We start from the raw sequence: 22,147 nt of genomic DNA, 5'->3' as shown, positions 1-22,147 counted from the left end.
AGCAGGCTGTGATGTTACGAAACGATGATAGCTGATTGATGATTATAATATTATTCTATACAGATACTTTGACGTAAATAGGTTATATTATGCTAATATGGTTATGTCGTATTCATATCTATAGACAAGGTAATAATAGTATAACGAATGGTAACTTAGTTGATGGTTTAAGTACTCTGTGCAATTCGTGATAATATTATTACAAAATCTAATTGATATTTTATATCATTTCAACTCCCAATATTTTTAAAAGTAAAAATATTTTTTTATTTTTTATTGTCATAAACCAAAATGTTTTAAATTGTAATCAAAACATTTACAACCAAAAACTATGATAAAGATGACTCTACAGGATATGTCATGCGATTCGCGAATTGGAGTTCGTTTAGAAAAAAAAATATTGTGCAGTTATACGGATCGAAACAAACTTCGTTTCGTCATCGAGTTTAGAGATAACGCGCAAATTTCCATTGTTTATTAATACGTTACGGCATTTATGTAATTCAATAAAACAACAATATCATGTATACTCTCTGTTCATCGGTATTGATGTCAAGTATACAATTGAAATCGGGTTAAAAAACTTTTCGAGGGTTTCAAAACTAATATACGCTATTACCATTTCTTGTTTAATTATTACGAAAACTTGTCATATACGGTTATGGCCGTGCTGATTTTAAAAGTCTATTATATTGCTTTTAAAGTTTTACTGCGCGAACAGACACAACAAATTAAATTCGAATTCGCACCGAATTAAAATATCAAAATAGTTTCTCGAATGCGCGACCTCGGTCGACGGAAGAGTTAATATCGGTTGCAGATGTGATTGAAAAAAAAAATTAAGTTTTCGAAACAAATTCAATTAGATTATGGAGAACAATTTAAAGTGCGGAAGGGTGCAGCCACAGTATTATCAAAATCGTAGTGCAGTCTATAAAATCTCGATGACAAAAAAAATAAAAAAATAAGGATATACCTATATATATTGGCTTAGGGATAGTGTAAGTCTTACACTGTAAGAGATATCCGTAAACGGTATAATGCTGGGGCGATTGTACACGGGTCTCGAGGTATAAGGGTTGCCAAGCTGTCCCTTAATAAAATGTGAGATAAGGCGAATGGTACTATGATATTGATTGAAAAAAAAAGTACGAAATAATTTACGACACGACTTGGCGGTTATATCGAAAAACGGTTTGGGTGGACAATGATAATTTTACCAGATAATTGTCGTAAGATAAACCGAGTGAACGACGGCCAATCAAAAGCCGCGTTTTATTCTCATTGGTGCGCACTCGTATAATAATGTTCGTCTTTTGTTGGCTTTCAGCTGTGGTCGTGTAGGATTTATAATTACATGTACATAGGTATTTCATAATCGCATGACATTTAAGTAAACATATTGCGCAAAACTGTGCAGTTCGTATACAGCTGAAACGGTGGGAAAAAGAAAAAGAGTATATATAGTCGCAAAGGATAATATTAGTATAATTATGAAAATCGTCATAAATCCGAAACGGTCAGTTGGTCGGTCGCTCGCTCGATGCGGACATCATTGGAAATTGAAAAAATTATTATTATTATTATTATTATACGCGGCCGAATTCCAGTGGGACAACGTGAAGGTTTTTATGGAAGAGATATATAAGAAGAAAAAAAAACGTCATCGTTATATTGCCCGTAAAACGCAACGAGCCACGACAAATTTCACAGTCGTAAATTTTCAGATCGGTTAAAGGTCAGCAAAGACTATACGACGGCTAACGTATATTATACGCGTCGGCGGGTATGGTGAGATGGATGCAATTTCGTCCGATTAACATACCGCCGTTGATCCATTATAATATATATGGAGCATTATGGGAACGAAAATGTCCCGTCCTCACGTCCCAGGACGCGTTTGAATGCAATTTTTTCCCTCCGTTAATATTATTATTATTATATTTGCACACAGCGCGTATGCTAATATCGCGGGGAATCTTCTCTCAACGGCCAGTGTATACACCCACGACTCGTATCTGCTGTTTACGATTTTACATATTGTTACGTGAAATGCATTGTGCTCACCCATTTCGTAATATTATTATTATAATCATCGTGCGGTTCATATTTTTCCCAGGACGTTAAAAAAAAATATACCATGTACATCCTCGTACATGTACCCACACACCCACACTCGTATTATACAGATACGCATATTATTATATACAAATATATGTATCCAAACACAATGCGCGCACAACCGGAACTACTCCTACGCGCGTTCATCCCTTCGAGGAAAACCGGGTGTGCGAAGATTCTCTCACCCATTGTGCGCCGCGACGCTGGCCGGACACTGGATGTTTCCGGTTTTCGCCCCCGCGTGTACCCGGCGAAATTAAGTACGCAGACATAAACACACCGAAAAAAAATATAACAAAAATCGGGGTCGGGGGTCGAGACGTTATATGTACATCATATAATATAATATATGTATATACAGTGTACTACAATGTTTTATGTATAGCGATGGTCCAAGAATTGTACACCGGCCGTTAACGCACAGTTGTATATTATATTCCGGACGTCCTTTACGGTTTTTCGGACGACCGCCACTGATTTGCATTTCACTCCCAACCCCGTATAGCGATTGTTGTTTTCATCCCCTGCACAATCCGATGTATGGGGACTTTTGTTTTCGTGACTCAACGAATATTTAATTTAATACTGTTTAATAATTATTTCGTCAAACAACAACAATAATAAAAATAAAATGGCAAACACGTGCATTTTAATTGTACGCGGATCATAATTAATTATTCGTTGTTATTTTATAATACATTATTTATAATTTATCATCGTATAGTTTATACTAACGTCGACATATTTAGTTGGTACTAGTTTAGTTTGCATTTCAGCGAATTATTTTACAATTATTTGTGATAGGTCAATACAATAATATAATATGATATCGGATGCATATCAAATACATATCTGTATAGGTATAAAATATGTTATATTAATGTTTGGCAGTCCTTTGATTCCAAACAAAAATGTTTTTACACCCAAATGTCAGGTTAGGTTATGCGTCATAATAATATTATATGTCGTTTAAAATTTGTTTTAAAATATTTTGCGCGACATAATTGTGCGCTGGATGCACAAAATATTGTATAAAAATACATGATTATAAGTGAAAATGATGGTTTGGATAAATTTGCCGATTTATGATTTGACATAGTTTAGGGCGATTAGAAACATATAGTAGGTAGGTAATCAATGGTTTAATACATGAAACTCAATAATCATAGGTAAGGTTATCAATAATATACAGTTGATCACAGCGTGATATTATAAGAATTGATCAGTGAACTCGTGTCGTGTCGTTATTATTACATGGGTGAATGGAATCGTATAGTATGAATTATGAAGAATACAGTAATTCGGTAGAATCACATATTACATAATATTTATAATTATTATAATGTACGGCAAATAAATGAATCATGAATGTAAATTCCGTAATAAGTACTAAACAAATTGTCTACACCTAAGTAGCTCCACTACAGTACTGTAATTTCATAAAATTGTAGACTCTACATTTACCTATTTAACTCTGGACGGTATTTGATCTATGCGAAATTTATCGAAACTGAAACCGTTGTCATTCAGAAATTATTTTAAATATCGAAAACTGGATGTTCAACTATGGCAATTTGAACTTACTTATTACATCTATGCGAAACATTGAACCGAACGTGTTTTTCTGCAGTATAATATTACATAGTTGTTATAAAATCGATTATTACATGGTTTTTTAGAGGTTTAAAAAATAATATATAATTTTCGTTGATAGTTAAATTATTAGCAAATAATAGTGTCGGCACGTCGTTTAATGTTTTCTTAGAATTAATAATTTACGGATTAATTAAAGGACAGAAAATTGCAAACAACATTTTATCATATATATTAAACTAAAGTTTCACCATCACATAATAGAGATGATATCCTCTCTAAAGTTGTATTTCTTAGTCCTTATGATTAATAGTGGCATTTATCAAGTTATTAATAAGTAGTTTCACTTAGATTTACTTCAAAGTTAGATTGTATATATTTTTGAATTATCAACTTGCAAAGCTAATAGGTGATAATGTGATATATATAGACCACATAGTCAAATAAATATCTTGTGGTTTTAATTGAAACTCAACTTTCATAACTCAGAAAGTTGCACTTTGCCTAATGCGTACAAAGTTAAATACAGATTTTTGATTGTCATTACTCATCGGGCCATACAAATCGAGAAACTACAAATAAAGACAAATGTGACGTTTTCAAATACAAAATCGATTGCTTTCATGGCATTATTGATAATTGTAATTTTGTCTTTCAACTATAATGTTTTAATCTTTAGCTAGAAAAATATTATTATAAAAACTAAATGAATCACGGATGAAACAAATTAAACAATTCTCTAATTATTACCGATGTTATAAATTAATATTAAATTTCCTCGAAAAACTACATCATTTAGTCGAATTGTGATAATTATTACTTACCTACACAAATAATGCACAATTTAAAAATAATCACGTAAATACGTATTTTATAATTTAATAATTATGAAATTTAAACACATCGAACATGATTTATTTTTGTTTGATTTCAACTGGGTTGTATAAGTTTGGGTACGGATATTTTTTGGTAAATTACTAGATTCATCTTTTTATTGCGTTTGTATTATATATTATATTACCGAATTTGTAATAAACGGATACTAGAGAAACGATAAATATGTCATAGGTATATATGTCAATATTTTATACTTGTTATATATAAGTACTCCTGCTCAACGCAATGTCATCCAAGTATAATATTTTAGATTTCAAATGGTATAAACATTTAAAAAAAAATGTTATTCATGTAAACTTTTTTGTTAGACAGTGGTTTTTCATTAATAATTTCACTTAAATTATGCTCACTTTTTAACGAGACATAAAGAGTATAATTTAAAAAAAAGTTTTTATTTTTAACGCTGGCATTACGCTTTAATGAGTTTCGTACTTTTAATAATACTGTCTTCTCTATTTACTATTTGCCTTTAAGGTCTACTAAATTAACAAATTGCGTTGTAAACATGATGTTGATTTAAGTAAGTGCGTTTGTAAACGAGTTCTCATTAAAAACGGATAACTAAATATTCGTTAGTACATTGTCGTACCTACGTTATAAGTATTTGAACGAGACTTAACCATACTGTACTTACAATTAAATTTGTCGTTTATGTATGGAAATAATTATACTATGACAAGGCTTGTTTAAAAAATTACTTCATAATAATATGACAAACTACAATTATTTTATAATTGTATTATTTATTTATATAGATTGATTATATTATGACGTTTTTAAATTTTAAATATTTATATTTTAGCTTTTAATTTTTTTTTAAATTTTTTGTAATCGCGTTATCGAAGTGTCTGTTTTATTATAGTATTTGATAGTTTATTTATTGGTTTACTTTTAGGAGTCAATACCGAACGCACTAATCCTGCAACGATCAAACTAAATGAACACACTAAAAAGTAAAAAGTAATAAAATTGTGGCTCTAAGTCTAAGTAAACTACAAAATGTATTGGTTTTACAATATTATGATTATAATTTTCTATATGGACATATACTGATATTATAGTGATTGAAATGTTTTATGCAATGCCTTTTAAAGGCCGGAAATAGGGTTTGGACTTTAGATGATATCTGTTGTAATAAGTACCCAATTTTTAGATTTCCTTGATATTTTTTCTAAACGTGAGGGGAACATACAGATAAGCATTGGGCGAAATTTAAGCAAGCGCGATTTCAGAATCGTTTTTTTACTGCCACGAGTGAGTTATTATTACTATCAAATTTAATATCGCAACATACCACTATTCTGCGACCAGGCGAATGAAACTTAATGTTTATGTATCTATTTATATGGTTACTGGATTTTGTTTTTATGTTTATTCAAAAATAGCACGTAGTACCTAATGGTTTATTTGGGGGAAATAAAAAGAGCTATGTCGAATCGATTCGCTTTTACGTCATTATCAAGCTGAAACCAATGCATAATATTGAACATAGACGGAATATACATAAACCTAGTAAATAGTAATACATCGTTTTAATCGTTCAGTCTATGTACTGAATTCAGACAATGACTGCCCATATAACTTTACGAACTATTGTTTTAATTATTTTCTAATTAATTAAACAATGTCCAGGCAAAAAAAATAAATGTCATGATGCCATATTGTGGTGCTTGCTAGTTATAGGTAGAAGACGGAAAAATGTATGAAACAATTCAAACTTTTAGTAAAAAACTTATAATAAATAATCCATAGATTTATGTGCTAGTGATCGCGTGATGCCGCCGCCACCACCGCGGTGTCAGCCATAAAGAATAGCACCGACCACAAACACTTGCGTGTATAGTAAATTTGATTTTGCTCAGATTTTTGGCCAGGAACTAGGAACCGCAGTGTTCGGAATTCCGGCAAAAACCAACACCGGTAGTTTCTCGACTTGAGAATGTTCCATTATTTTATTTTATAACTACTCGCGGGTTGTATACTGCAGCGATGGCGACGTCCCGGAGAAGAGAATAATAATATTGTAATATTTTTCGAACCGAGACGACACGGCGGTGGCCTTTTACACTACAGCACATAATAATAATAATAATAATATGTTTGTCGAAGACGTTTTCGTTTCACGTTACACGCGCCAAGGCATGTGTGTATTTAGTCAACGCAAACGGATCTCTGCGATGGTGAGCGGAGGGTACGTGTGACGTTTTAAGGGGGTGTCTTGTGGCACCCTGAGGAGGGTAGAGGGTCGAGACACAATAGCACCATTGTTCAGATGGAAATAAATCCCGACGAGACGACTGTCAAGCGCAGATACATACACTCACACGCAATGTATAAATAAACATGTACACGAAATCTATGCGCGCGCGTGTGTGCGTGTAGGAATTATACTATGAAACCGCGAGGAATGGAGGCAAACATAATTAAGAAAACTGATTCGCTAGGCGCCAGAACTTGTACATTATTATATCATACTAGGATCGTCGTCGGTCGGCAGGCCCATTGTCACAGTCGAGACGTCGCGGCGGTATATATATAGGCCATATAGTCGGTATGTACGGAGGTGTAAGTATAATAAAGTGACCGGTATAATAGGTATATTAAGTGAATACGAAGGTTTGGTGTGTTAAGGTAGATTGAGTATGTGTAGGCTCTGCATATTACGTACACAGGATGACTAATTTGAACGTGTAAAAGCATTCATCAAAAATGATAAAAATCGAACATCATTTTAATCTAAATAGTTTTTTACAAAAAAAATGTACATTTTTATTTCATATTTATTTGAAGAGAGTATATTTTCTATAAATCGAATTTCGAACCCGATAGTCAATTAGTTACAAGAATGTGCTAAGTATAATAATATACCTATAACGGAGTATAGTGGACAAATATTTTGCAGACGGAAAAACCTGTACCACTATAACCTTTGTTCAATTTATATCATTAAATAGCAACTTACGACTATAATATAGCTCACTCGTTCAAAACTCGAATTTTATACATTTGAATTATCTTATTGGATGATGTTGTCATATTCAAACAAGTAAGAAATTTGAAATAATTATAACGATAAAAAATAGCAAAAAATTTTGTCCTGTATCGGCGGCGATGACTTCTATACCACAGTTCAAACTATTTGTAAAAAAAATATTTCAAAAATGTTGATACTTAGTTTTTATGTAATGAGAGCAGTACGAAAATCGACGTGTTTGCGTCAGTGGTGACCGTCGCGGAATGGCGAGGGACGTTCTATCGGCGGTGTGGATCCGACCTGTACGAAGGACTGATAGTATAGGACAATATTAAACGCTATTATTATTATTATTATAATCATAGACGTGTTAACAGATCGCGGCAATACAGATAAAAGGTGAATTTTTTTCAATTCAAACCAGTTTGAAATTTACCGTGCTTAGAAAGAGGGTGACGGTCTAATAGTGTAATATAATAATAATGTATTACGTTATGTATATGTAAGCTGTATGTATATGTTCGCTCGGACGCCTAAGAAAAATCACCACGGTGTACGGCAAATGCATGAACAATGCACTATTGCACGATATTGTGTGCATTTTTGTCATAATAATAAATCATAGGCGCGTTTTAGAGTGGATGTATAAGTGTTTACTTTATATAATTTTTACACGCTTCGAAATTTAAATGTAAATAACGTATATTTACAACGAGTTCGTTAAAATAAAAACGGTCAATGCGAACTCGTAAAAACAAGAAATCGTTGCAGCTTTTTTTCTACACTCCATTAATTATATTTACACTGATCATAGAGTAGATTTACATTTAAACATTTGATCTTTTATTTCAATTTACTCTTCGCGAGGAGTTTTTAATTTACTACCTAATTTTCACTTTTTATTTTTTATGTTCTGTTTTGTTTATTTTTGGAGATTTCGAGTATTTAAAACATTCTCTCCATTAAATATTTATGTATAATGGTAAATATTTTCGTATAATTTTAGCTCTCTCTGCGCATTCATATAAAATGTTTTTTTTATGAAAAACTATGTTTATGTGTATCATTATTTTGATTTACTTAGAAGGTACATGTATCGATATAAAGTTAGTTCACCGTACAATACTGTTGTTCATTACTGAATTTGTTCAATTAAATTGCCGTTGAAGGATGAGCGTTTTAGTGTAGCGACCGTTAATTCTTTATCCGCAAAGAAAATTTTTACATAATGTTGATTTTAAATTTAAAAAAAAAAAAAAAAATTAGTTATTAAATATATAACGTGAGTTTTATTAATTGTAATTTTAATGAGATTAATGCAACTGAATGTTCATTGTTCAAGTACTGGAAAAATAGAGCTTATAAGTTATAAGACATTTTTTTAATCCCTAAGTCTAAAGTATTAGTAGTATTTATGATAGTTCTAAATCGAATAAAACAGTTATTAAATCGACAATCAATAACAACCAACGCCAACAAAATTATCTAATATAGGCAATTAAATTGGCCAGAGTTACGGTGTAATTGAAATTGGAATAGTTAAATCTATGAAATTGTTTGTCAACCAGTATAATAATTGTTCTGGAATTTGTATTCGTCTAAACACATAAACGGTTTTGAAATCCAAAATTAGTTAATTGTATTTTACTATTATTGTATAGCCATTAAAATTTAAAAGTCATCAATTATTTGTATATCTTGGTAAATGCACATTTAAAAGATAAAGATTATCGTGTTTCGAATTGATTAAATGGTATTAAATATTATTTTTCCAACATTTTTATTAGAGTGAAACATGATTGTTGTAAATGAATAATATGATTACGATATGTTTATGCTATAAATAACAATAACATGTTATGGTTTCCTCAATCAGATAATATTATTTGTAGGTTTTTAATTATTGTTTTTCAGCGTTCAAATGAATGTTTTTACAACAGAAGATGGATCTTTATGAATAAATATCAAAATACATATTTAGTGCCAATTTTATATAGACGCGCGAGTTTCATTCGAACGTCGCGTAGTCATCGTTGTAATACAATACGAAAAGGAAATATTGTTTACATTGTATTGATGATATACTGACATCACCTTAAAAAAGTGTACTTTATTTTTCAGACTGACAAAATATTTAACAAACAAAATGATAATATTTTTGACTCGTGAAATTATGGTCTCGAGTTTCAGTCTCAAAATACCACAGTAGTATACGTTATAAATATGTGTTGGTATAATAATATTATTATTGTTAGTTTTTTCGTTTAAGCGTTCCGCACTATATTCTATTATTTATTTCGATAATAATAATAATAATAATATAATCGAATATTGTGTGAAATGATAAGTATATATAGTTATATAGACTAATATAGTATTATATTATGCTGTGTTGTAGTTAGTTCGTTTCGTGAACTTCGCGTTTATATAATATTGACGCCGAGAAAACAAGCGTTGACTAATATTATAATATAGTGACTTATATATTATTATAATGTAATAAACGATATCGTTGGTACGTTGCCCGTGCAGGCAGACGGGATTCGTTCACTCCGACCGTATTGAATATTATATAATAACATAATATTGTAACCAATACACGGCGATAACGGTTTAATCGAAAACGTGTGAAATACGTCGTTACCGTGTGAGCGTGTGTGTGCCTGCGCTCTCTGGAAACGCAAAGAAGGAAAACAGAATATAATATATAAGGAAAAAGTCGAGACGGATAAGACATTACGCTAGCGCAGTGCACCACCTGTCAGCCGAACACAAACACCATATTATATACATATAATTTATGTATATAAATAGCACAGCCGGTCCTTTGTATGCGTACGCTAATAATATCATACACAGCGGAAAAGCGCCGAGACCGAAATGAGGGATTCCTAGTTCTGGACAGGGTTAGGCGGAGTGGGTGAGCAAATCTCGGCGGCGGCGTCGACGAAGCTTTTTCCGTACGATATGATTATTATTATTGTTATTCATATATTATATATATATATACATTTATATGTTATATATTGTGCGCGTGTGCGCTTACTGTGTATATTGTGTAAACGTGCGAGTGTGTGAGTCTGTGAGTGTGTACAGTGTGAAAACCTTCGTCGGGCCGCCGGGAACGGATGACGGCGGCAGCGGTGGTGGTAAGAGGGTAGTTTTTCGGTATCCCTAAGGGGTCGTGCAGGGTAGGCTTTGTGCGTGCGTCTGCAGGCAGCAATAAGAGTGCCATTTATAGGGTCGGTTGAAGAATGACGCTGTCATGCATATTCGTCAAACGCACCTGAGAAATAATGTCCCCCTCCTCCTTTTCCACGCGCCCTCTCTCCTTGCAACATACACACACACACATACTTTTTCCGTTCGCCCTTAGCGGAGCCGTTCGGTCTAATGTGACACACGTCAGTGTTCGGTGTCAATTTATTTCCACTGGATGACGACACGCATATTTTGACGATAATTATTGTCGTTATTAATGTTCGTAAATTTACTTCTCTCGCGCCACATCACGAAGCTGTATCGTATTATATACATAATATTGTTATAACATACAAGGGTTGCTTTTCTAACGGTCGGTTCTCACATACTACGTATATGCGTTCATGTACACGTATAAGGTCATTACCATCTTGTCACGTCAAAAATAGTTTTCCAATCAAGACAACGACGCCAAGAATGTGTAGAATATTATGTTTAACTTAATAAGGTATATACAGAATTACAGAGGCAATTCGCTGTACTCACATTTCTAGAAAATTTGAATTCATGGACACTTTCTCGTCAGCCATTTCCCCGTCTATATTTTTTTTAGTGCTATATAGGCCATTAAGCACTAACCTAACCAAACTTCTCTATTCATTTCGGTCCATTGCATCCTCCAATCGTTTTGTCTCGTCAGTATCTGAAATATCTTTCTTAACTCTGTAATCACCGCTGGCGAAGTCTTCCCTTTGCAGGTCGCTTTTTTGTTGGGTTTCGGATCAAGATATTTCGTTTGACACTTTCACCAGCCCGCCAGAGATGGCCAGCCCACTCTAATCGTAACGCTTTTAAGAACAATCCGATATTTAGTTTGTTTTATAACCTGTATAGTTCATCGTTCTTTCGTCTATCATAATCTCCACTTTGGTTTCGAGTAGGTCCGTGAATATTCCGTAAAACTTTTCTTTCGGAGGTAAGTACTTTCTTTTCAACCTCCTGTGTTGTAGACCATGTCTCGCATGCGTACATTACTATCGGTCTCAGGTAGGAGGTAGGTATATACAGTTTCTCTTTTATAGCTTTGGACAGTAATCTGGAGTTGAGCATCTTGTTCATAGCAAAATAATCTTTGTCGCATAATTTATTCTAGGAGAGTATTAAAATGTTATAGGTAGTGTTTTGTATTTTTTTAAATTAATTTTATTATATGTATTATGTAAACCTAACCTCGTATTTTTTAAATATATAATATGGACGGTGAAGTGACCAGATAACAAAATTTGTAACGGCATGTGAACGGCGCACAGTTGGTAAAAATATTTAAAGGGTAAAGTATCATATATATATATATATATATATTTTTTCAAACTTTATTCGTATAAATCCCGTTTCATAAAAATAAATTCTGTACAGGTCTTCCACGTGTTTTGGACTCAAAAGAAAGACTTGGCCGCAGCTATTATATAATTTCTTTGAATGAAAAATAACACTTAAATGTTTTAAGTAGTAAATAAATATGTATTATGTACCTAGTTCTTAAATCAAAAGTGTACAACATCGATACATTTTGTGCGTGAAAGTACGATTTTCATTTTAAAAACTATCAAAACAAATGCATAATTATTTTATATTCAAATATTTGTTAATATTATGCACGTTATTTTTTACCGATAAAAATTTTTAATGACCATAATATTATTGCAACCGTAGGTATGTTATACTCAATTGAATGAACATTTTAAAACAATAATTATTTAAAAGGTTTTATAAAATATATATGTCATTGATAATAATATTTAATAATATGTGCACACGTATGGTAGTTAGAAACGAGAAGACATGACAATTGACGAAAGACGTAGACGAATATCGTTTTATATTTAAATGCTGAAACTATACAATCCGAATATAAGATATGATGATTATATTACTAACATGGAGTAAAGGTTTTGGGATGACTACCGAACACGTTGAATAATATGTTCACTCGATGAAAAACGGCGGCGGTGGCAATAATAACGTGTAATTTGTTAACATGTAGAATGTATAAACTATTGTGTCTATATAATATGTACGTACAAAAGTTGCTTCCGTTGCTGAAACAACTTAAAATCGAAACCAGTACACCGGAAGTTTGCAGTACGTCAAATAAAGGGATAATTTCCGATTGGCTAGAACGAGCGAGCGAGCACGAGATCCAAGGAGAGAGAACATTGAGTGATATACAGACAGATAAATATAAACCATGCGAGCGAGAGAGGAATGGAAAAAATATTTTGAAATTATTAAACTCACTGATGCTGCTGCTGCCGTAACTATGTTATTTGTTCCGGACGAATATAAAATGTTTGAACAAAAAAGTAGCATGCATGTATGTATAATATGTTGTAGACCCCATCGTCTTTCAATGGCCACGTTTATTTTTTGAAATTCTTACATCTACTTACGTCTCCGCCATCACCCCCACCGCTTAATCCCGCGTTCGACACAATTCAGCGGACTTTATTTATTAATATTTTTTTCACATTCAACTACCCTGTACGTTTGAGAGGAGAACCTTTTGTCAACGACATGGCTGCCGGGCATGGACGCAGTACCTACGCAGCAACAATAATAATAATAATAGTAATAATACGTTCTCGGGAACTGTGCGGATAGATGCAGGTCGTCTGCACGGGGAAGAGGTATTATACCTTGGTATAAAGGACAACGCACAACTACAAAGCGGAGTGAGCGGCGTACACATAATAATAATAACAATAATACAACAGTAATAGTAATAAGTACGTGCGCTATTTTTAAGTGTTCCGCGCGCGTGTAATTTTATTCGGAAAATTCGTATTTTGCGGACGCGTCATATTATACGGTCGTGTGTGTACGTCCGTTTTGGTTTCCAGGGCACATAAACGGCGCTCGATGTTGGTTAAAAATCTCCGGTACGTTTTCTAAGCCATACGTGACCCGAATGCGTCGCGCGGTGCACATATTATTATTATAATAGTATATACGCGTTGTGCGGACATTAGTGTATAGTGTGGATTCTATCAGCTGGACGGCATTTCGGTCTACCGAAGAGAGAGAGAACGTGTGTGTGTGTGTGTGTGTGTGTAAGAGAGAGAGAAAGAGAAAAAACTAAATAAAATGAAACCCACGTCTGCACCAGTGCTGCCGTCCAAAAATTATGTACCCTCTCTCGAACGACTACACTCCGCAAGGCCATCGGCGAAAAATCGAGATTTTATACCGGTGGGCCTTCGAATATATATTTATAAATCGCGACCCTGCGTTGTCACGACCAAAGACTATATTACGTTTGTTTATTCCCAACGGATACAACAATTTTTTTACATCATGGATCTGCAGATATTTCCGTTTTTTGATTAAAATCTGTTTTAGTTTTGAAAAGTACAAAAAAATAAATAGATTAGGGGATATATTATACGAACTCGGCGCTGGTTTACAGGTTGTACGTATGCTGCCACTTTCGGTTGTACACGAGTAAAGCTTCGAGAGGAGTTCGTGCGGAATTCAAATTAATTATGTAAAATAATGGCACAACTAAGGTCCAAAATTTTTGGGGAGCGGTAGCGTGAAATCCACTTTGGAGGGCTAAAGATTATTAAGAACTGCTTTATATTATTATGCTTGCCGCAGGTCAATGTTTTAAACATGTCGAATTTGTGTGATTAATAATATTAATATTATTCATAAAATTTCAAATTCTTAGTAACACAATTTGTATTTGGCCAGTTTCATATCAATTATATTATTGATTTCTAAAACTATTGTTTTATTTTAATATTTTCAAAAGTGTCGATTATTTCTTCAGAGTTAATATTATTCGTAATATCTTATTATGTTCTTAAAATTTACAAATTTGATTCTCAAATTTGTAACCTTGAAGTACGTATATAAGATATAACGAAGTTTTAATTCTACGCATTGTTGCACTAATTACAAGTACATATAGCAGGTACAATATTTGTGTACAACAGTATAATACTCAATATTATCATAAAAAATACAATGAATTGTTTTTTATAAATCAATAAAATCTATGGTGGGGCTTAGTCGTCCCTCAAATCTACCATCCCTAATATTGCGGACTGAGCTTTGGCTGCAGTTACATATTACTCCTTACTGCTGTTAGTACTACTCGGGAACTCATATAATATTCTTTCATCTAATCATAACCTGACGCAAAATAATAATACTATATTATTATCTTTGTTGTTGTCGGTCAGTTCTACGGCAACCTCCACCGTGGGCTGATGCACTATCGCTAAATTAGCGGTGCGTTATTCGATGTATATAATATTATCATAAGTATAATAGGTAACCTAACGGTCGCATAAACGTGTACGCGGCTCTATGTCAGAAAGTTCGGAAGGGGAATTTTTCAAAATATATTTGTTTAGAACAATATAGAATTGGTATATCAACATAAATACAAAAAAATAAAACTTTCGAGTGGTTTAACAGGAGGGAGCTTAGTATCCACCCCCCCCCCCCCAAGCTCCCAACACTAATTGGGTTTCGGCTGTAGCCGTAGGGGGCTCTCATTTTATTTTTTCTCATCTAACTCAACACGTCATAATAATATTATATCATCTTTGCCAGTCGTTCCGAAACTAACACCGCTCGCCTATAATTAACGGTTGGTGCATCATTATTCTGTGGACATTATTACCATGTAGATTGAAGGCATGCATCGCGGTCGAGTGTATATAATATAATGCGCACAGGCCACGACACAATGTCGTTGAGTCGCATACACTGTCACATGCGCTGGGTGTATATGGCTATTGTGTATATATAATAATATGCGTATACGGCGACTAGGCCATTGGACCGAAATAATGGGACATAGGGGCTGAAAAAAGGTAAAAACACTTTTTCTGCAATTTCACGACAACGTCGGCAGGATGATAAATTATACTTTGCATAGGAAATGGCCCCGTCTCATGTTCAGGTATCGTTTTGAGGAGCGCACACGTCGCGACGCGCCTCATAGGGGTAGGACATTAGCACGCGGAAAAGCTCGAGAAGGGTCGCACATAAATTTCGTTCCCCCGCGCTCTTAACGACGACGACGACCCGACCGTTGATAAACGGGGAGGTGGGGGAAATAGAAAAAACACCTCTCCTTCCTCGGAAGAAGTAGAGCAAAAAAAAAAAAAAACAACAAACAAACAAAAAATAAAATGACGCATAAAATATATAACAAAATGCAAACGATGACGTGGGTTTTTTGAAGGGGGGGGGGGTGCTAACCGAACCTAATACCACTGCAAAGGTCCATAACAACGATATTTACTTCTTTACATGCGAAATCGGTGCACACGCCTCGCCGGGTGGTTGCAATGATGGTGTCGCTTTTCGACGCAAAACTGAGCCCGAGTGTGATGAGTGTGCGGTGGGTGATGGGTGAGCGACTGCGAGGAACGGAAAATATAAAAAGGAAATAAATGCGTTATTTTGCGGAGTATTGCATTTTCGGCGGTTATGCTGCCATTATATTATTTATTATAGGTACGTCGTCGCCAGCGGTTAAAAGGCGAATATAATGACGATGTTTATCTCGTTCTACGGACGTTAATCGGAAGAAGACGGTCTATTGGCCCGTTCCCGGATATAAAATATAAACTACGCATCAAATGCAACACACACTATATACCTCCTGTATACACCCGGCCACAGCCGCAGATAATCATATCATAACATTAATTCGGGCATCCCGATTTCGAGGTATATACCAAAAGTAAGTTTTTGGCAAATTTATGGCGCCAAGTTGAATCGTAACTTATATTTTATTGTGCGCCATATAACTGTAGTATAATAATGATAATAATAATAATATATGCGGCGCTCGCCGTTTTCAAAAACACCGCGCTGAAACAATGGCGTCGAAAACAAAAACTATTATTTCGAATTGTATCTATATATTAATCTCGGTAACGAACAATAACGATCTATTGAAAACGCAGTAATAATCCCTGTTGGACCTATTGTACATTAACCGTAATTATCTCGTATGCACGAGATATGAACTGCACGGAGCACTTTCGAGACGTGGCGAGTGCCGACTATATATTATAATATTATGAATGGATCAATATTTAATGGATGTGATAATAATTAAAACGCATTTCGAGTACGCAGATAGTATGTAATAATACGATGTTATAATATATTGTACACATGTACACACGTCGTCTATTAAACAAAGGTAGGTAGGTAATAATTACGATTTAAAAACTGTTCAACTGAACTAAATTATAATTAAAGGCAGCTGCGGGTTATCATGGCTGTAATCCGGTCGAAATGTTTTATACCTTCTACTACGGTTACGGCCACGTAACTGCAGTTGTATAATCTGAAAAACTTCGTGCAGGTATCTACATATCATCGCGAAACTCAATATTATTATTTTAATTTTCCGCAATAGTTTTGTGGTCGGAAATTCTACGAAAAACAACCCTGCACGTTACGTACTATATGCGTATGCTATATTCGTACGTCACAGAAGACTAATTTATCGGCATCCAGCATTTTCTATTTTCGGAGGTAATCGAAACGAATCAGGTTTGTTCTCGTCACGTCATCTCTCATATCAAATATTTCGTTCGCAATATTGCCACGACTGCGGGCGGTGAGGTGAAGGGTGATCGCCAAGAATGCAAAAAAAAAAAAATGATAATAAAAAAGGGCAATTGTTATGTAAATTCAGTCCTTATGTGTTTGTCACCATGAGATTGGTGAAATTGTTTTTTTTCGAGACGATCGTACTATATACTTTTTCGCATAGTACACACGAAAACACCTACTACACATGTGTTGTAGGTGCGTATGTATAATGATATGTATACACACATGACGACTATTTCGGATTTTATGTCATTTTCCGCGTGACAAAATAAAGCAAAACTGAAATCACCCCATTTTCTTCTGCACGGAGTACCTACCTATATATACGTACGCACTTTTTAAAAAGCGAGAAAATTCGAAACGGTTTTGTCGACGAAAAAAAGGTTAGACACGGGTAGAACAATGATAATATTTTTTGTTTTTTGTCCACCGACGTGTGAGCGGGCGCAAAAGAGGTATGAAAAAACCAAACAAAGATATTATGAAGATGTCGCTTCATATTCAAAGTATAATAAAGATCTTCGCATAACAAGAAAAATCGATATTTTCATTAATAATAAAGCGCGTATTGTGTTTGCGTATCTATATATATATATGTGCCTATTTCATTAGTATAATGGTCACATTTAAAAACGCCACAACCCGGCAAGCAATGAATTAAATTACTATTTACTATAATATAATATCAAACAAACTTATAATAATATACCTGCATGTACCTATACTGTCAATACATTATTGAAATTGTCTTCGACTAAATTATCGTAAGTTTTTCACGAATAATAAAGATGTAACACATAATTTTTTTCCTTACCTGTTGACTGTTCCAATTTTTTGCGTTGGACGAATTCTTCAGATTCGAATTTTTCGATACATTTGACGTCGCTATTTGCTGTTGGGTGTGATGCATAATCTGTTGAATAATATCAAATTGCTGTTTAGTAAAACTGTCTTCGCTGTCTGCCGCATTTCGCGTTTCCGATTGGCCACTCTATTGAATAAAAAATATATGTATATAAAACATGATCAATTATTTTATTATTATTTCTGAGGCAACCAATCGCATAAAAGCTGGGGCAGATTTTTATTTAGATAAATAGTAAATAAGCTTATAATGTAATTTTCTCGTCGTTTATACGACAACGTTGGTATATATTATAATACTGGAATAACATATTGTGTGCTCATCGTAAACTAACAATAGTATAGTTTATTGGTTTTAGTTATATTGCATTTGAAACAAGTATATATTCATTTTTTTGTATGATATACATATATTTTCATTTTTATCAAAAGTCAACAATGTTTTATTTTTTATCGACAAAAACCGTCTGATTTAAATAAAATATGTTAATTCATCGGTAATCGTATTCAACGATAATACAATATATTATTGTCATACGAAAAGCACAACATCATTATTCTGAGACGTTATATTATTTTGCAGGTTGCAGATGATAATGAGTGACAAAAATACAAAACGAAATTATTGTAAGATGAAATTCAAATAAATGCGCCTAAAATAATTTGTTAAAAATACATTTTACCGTATTTTACCTCACTTCGTACCGGAAGTCGTCATAAATTTATACGAGAATCGTTAAATTCGAGTAAACGAAAACGACGACGATTAAAGAATTCATATCAATATATCAATATAATATATATATATATATATATATATATATATATATATATATATATATATATATATATATATATATATATATATATATATGTATATATGTATATATGTCGCGTTAAGTGCATATCGTAATAATTTGTTTTATATATACTATGACGTGTGCGTATATATATTATTATCATGAATAATTTTCAACTCGAGGGAAATTCTTGCATATCGTCGTTATCTATAGGTAATAATAATACTAGACTATATTATTATTGGCATTGTCAAAATTCATTATTCAGTCATCCTCAACCCAAAAGTGTTGCCATATGACCAACTACGCTACCTAATTAAAACTCTAGAATGGGAATTTTACTTTTGCGAAGCAGTTGAATTGTTCTGTCACATAGGTATACGAAAGAATATAACATACGATGTAATATATATATATATATATATATATATATGTGCGTGCGTAGTTATCTACTTATACAGATACCTACATATATAAAGTTATCGTCATTTCCCTCATCGCCGAGTATATACATAATACAATATGTGGTACTCATCTTTTGGCTTACAAGTGTGTACACTCATGCGGCGCTTGACTTGACTCACGTACTTCAAAATCCCTAACCGACCGACGCGCCCCGATACGGGTTTCCTCCTCCAGATTGAGAGTCTCGAAAAGTCGTCGTTTGACCGAGATCGAATGACAAAACGCAACCGGGCGTGCAGTTGCGCGAGAGTGAGACGGAGAGAGAGAAAGTGTGTAAGAGAAAGAGAGAACGAGCGAGTGAGCCAGCTAGTTGCATGGACGTGCGTGAGAGCGGGGTATTGGGGGGTGGACAGCGGGACCGCCACGACGTCGAACTTCGGTTTCATTTCGTGACACTCGGCTCGGAAGTAATTTGAACTTATTACCTCCGAACGCCACGTTATTTCTCCATTGTCTGCGAACCCTGAGACGGGGATGCGGGGACGGGGACGACGACAACGACGATGACGATGACGACGACTACAACGAGACCCGTGCCGCACGCAGTCGTGGTCTTCTACGCCGAGGAGAAGCACAACTACCCTTTTTTCCGCGACGAGGGATGACTACGGTAGATTGAACTTTTAGATATAAATCAGAGGAAAACTTGATACCGCGCGTACTGGGGGCATACATACATACAAGTATACAACACCGTACGACACTGTACACACACACACACACACACACACACACACACACACACACACACACACACACATTTATTAACGCGTATCGGCGATACGTATAAGCGGCACAAATTACTGTAACATATAATATACTTTATTTTATATACTTTTATAGGTTTAATGAGTAAAGGTTTTGAACTGCGGAGGTATTATACGTTAGTTAAAATCACGTTTATTTTTAAATTAGTGGCATTTGGTGGCAATACAAATAAAAGAAAAGATCATCACTTCAATAGTACATATTATTTTAACGCTAAAATTATTCAAAATACTGAAGCTTCTGATTCAGCATCGATTTGAATTAATGTATATGTTTTGTATTTTTTTAGAATTAATTGTTTAAAATTTAAACAATTAATTCTATGAGAATTAATACATCCACATTAGACCTCGATTAAGTTGAAGAATCAGATAATGTATTATATGAATTATTGTCAAAACGTCCTTTCATTGTATAATATGTATACTGCACATTCACGTTTTTCTGTACATCGAATTAGCTTCATTTTAAATTTGTTCGTAGTGTTTGAATTTCAATAACCGACACCATTATTTTATTTAAACGTTTTTCTCAAAAAAAAATGCGTTATAATACCTGAACAAAGTACAAAAGTATGAAGTGAAAGTTATATTACGCATGCGTGCATTACAGATGCAGCTAGTGTTCAACAATAATAATATAGGAACCTATTTAATTATAACCCTCAGCGCTCAGAACTTAGAATAATGATACATGACGTGTACAAGTGTAGAACTAATTGATATATGTGCATGCGTAAACAGTATGGGTAATATTAAACTGAAACTGAAACTATAATACAAGAACCGTCATTATTGTAAGGAAGAAATGTCATGTTAGAGGTATTTTTGAACTATTATACTGCATTTTATTATACTTTTGTTGATTCTTCTATATAATAATATTCATATTTTTTGTTTTGGTCAAAGCTACTGTATATCTGAAGTAATTTTAATAAATCAAAAATGACACAAAACTTTTGGACTGTTGAAGCGAAGTTATTTAAATCAATTTTATATATCATATATTACATGTATTGTTATGGTGAAACTACGCATGTTCGAGCTATGGAAGAGTTTTTTTTGTTTTTTCATATAAGTCGGAGTACGGCGAACATTTTTTTTTCAGTGGATTTTTTCTACGCGCTTTCGTCTATATCTTCTTGTTTGTTTCCACAGCGTTAAGACGATATTCTTTTCATTAGAAAACATCGCCTTATAGAAAGCTTAAGACGGTAAAAGAGAGAGAGATGGACGGGCGCACAAGAATATAGAGAGAAATGGAGAGATAAAAGAAAGGGATAGAGAGAGAGATAGAGATTGAGTGAGTGAGCGGTGGAACGGAAAGCGTAATTTAATATTCTGACGCTAACGTCTTTCGATATTGTTGCGTTTTCTCTTCGGCTCCTCCTGGAAATGACATTATCTAATTTCGCAGGTGGCGCGGAGCGTCCTGCGACGTGAGTGTGTATGTACGTACACTCCATACCGTTTTCCAGGACAATAATCCGCTCATGATGGTCCCGGTGATGATGCAGGCGCTTACGATGACAAAGAGAATATAACTCCAGAAGATGCACGAGCGATTACGAATCCGTGTAATAGCCGTCCGTGAGTCTGCAAACTCAGTAATATTACGCGACTACATATTATAATATATACCAGCCATCACAGGTTGTTAATTTTGCATACCTATACGAATTTATTATATTTTCATTGTTTTCGTTTTTATTTTTTTGTTCGACGCACAGCATCGTCGATATAGGTGAATACAATATATTTTGCAGTCCGCAGAGCGAGAGAGAGATAGAGAAAAAGAAAGAAATAACGTCAAA

At 33.9% G+C, this 22,147-nt stretch overlaps 1 protein-coding gene across 3 annotated transcripts in view; it reads right to left on the bottom strand.

Moving 5' to 3' along the window:
• Positions 1-22,147, bottom strand: part of LOC107164382 (uncharacterized) — a 277,547-nt gene that overhangs the window by 39,712 nt on the left and 215,688 nt on the right. For all 3 annotated transcript variants that reach the window (XM_089228629.1, XM_089228631.1, XM_089228630.1), the window contains exon 8: positions 18,252-18,428. In XM_089228629.1, the coding sequence (XP_089084755.1) occupies positions 18,252-18,428 (177 nt within the window). The remainder of the gene's footprint in view (positions 1-18,251; positions 18,429-22,147) is intronic.

This window comes from Diuraphis noxia, unplaced genomic scaffold (assembly GCF_037042655.1).
Source record: "Diuraphis noxia isolate RWA-SAM2 unplaced genomic scaffold, SU_Dnox_SAM2 contig0005, whole genome shotgun sequence".
Taxonomy (NCBI): domain Eukaryota; kingdom Metazoa; phylum Arthropoda; class Insecta; order Hemiptera; family Aphididae; genus Diuraphis; species Diuraphis noxia.
The sequence above is the reverse complement of the archived record's forward strand: the minus strand, read 5'-3'. Positions and strand labels throughout refer to the sequence as shown.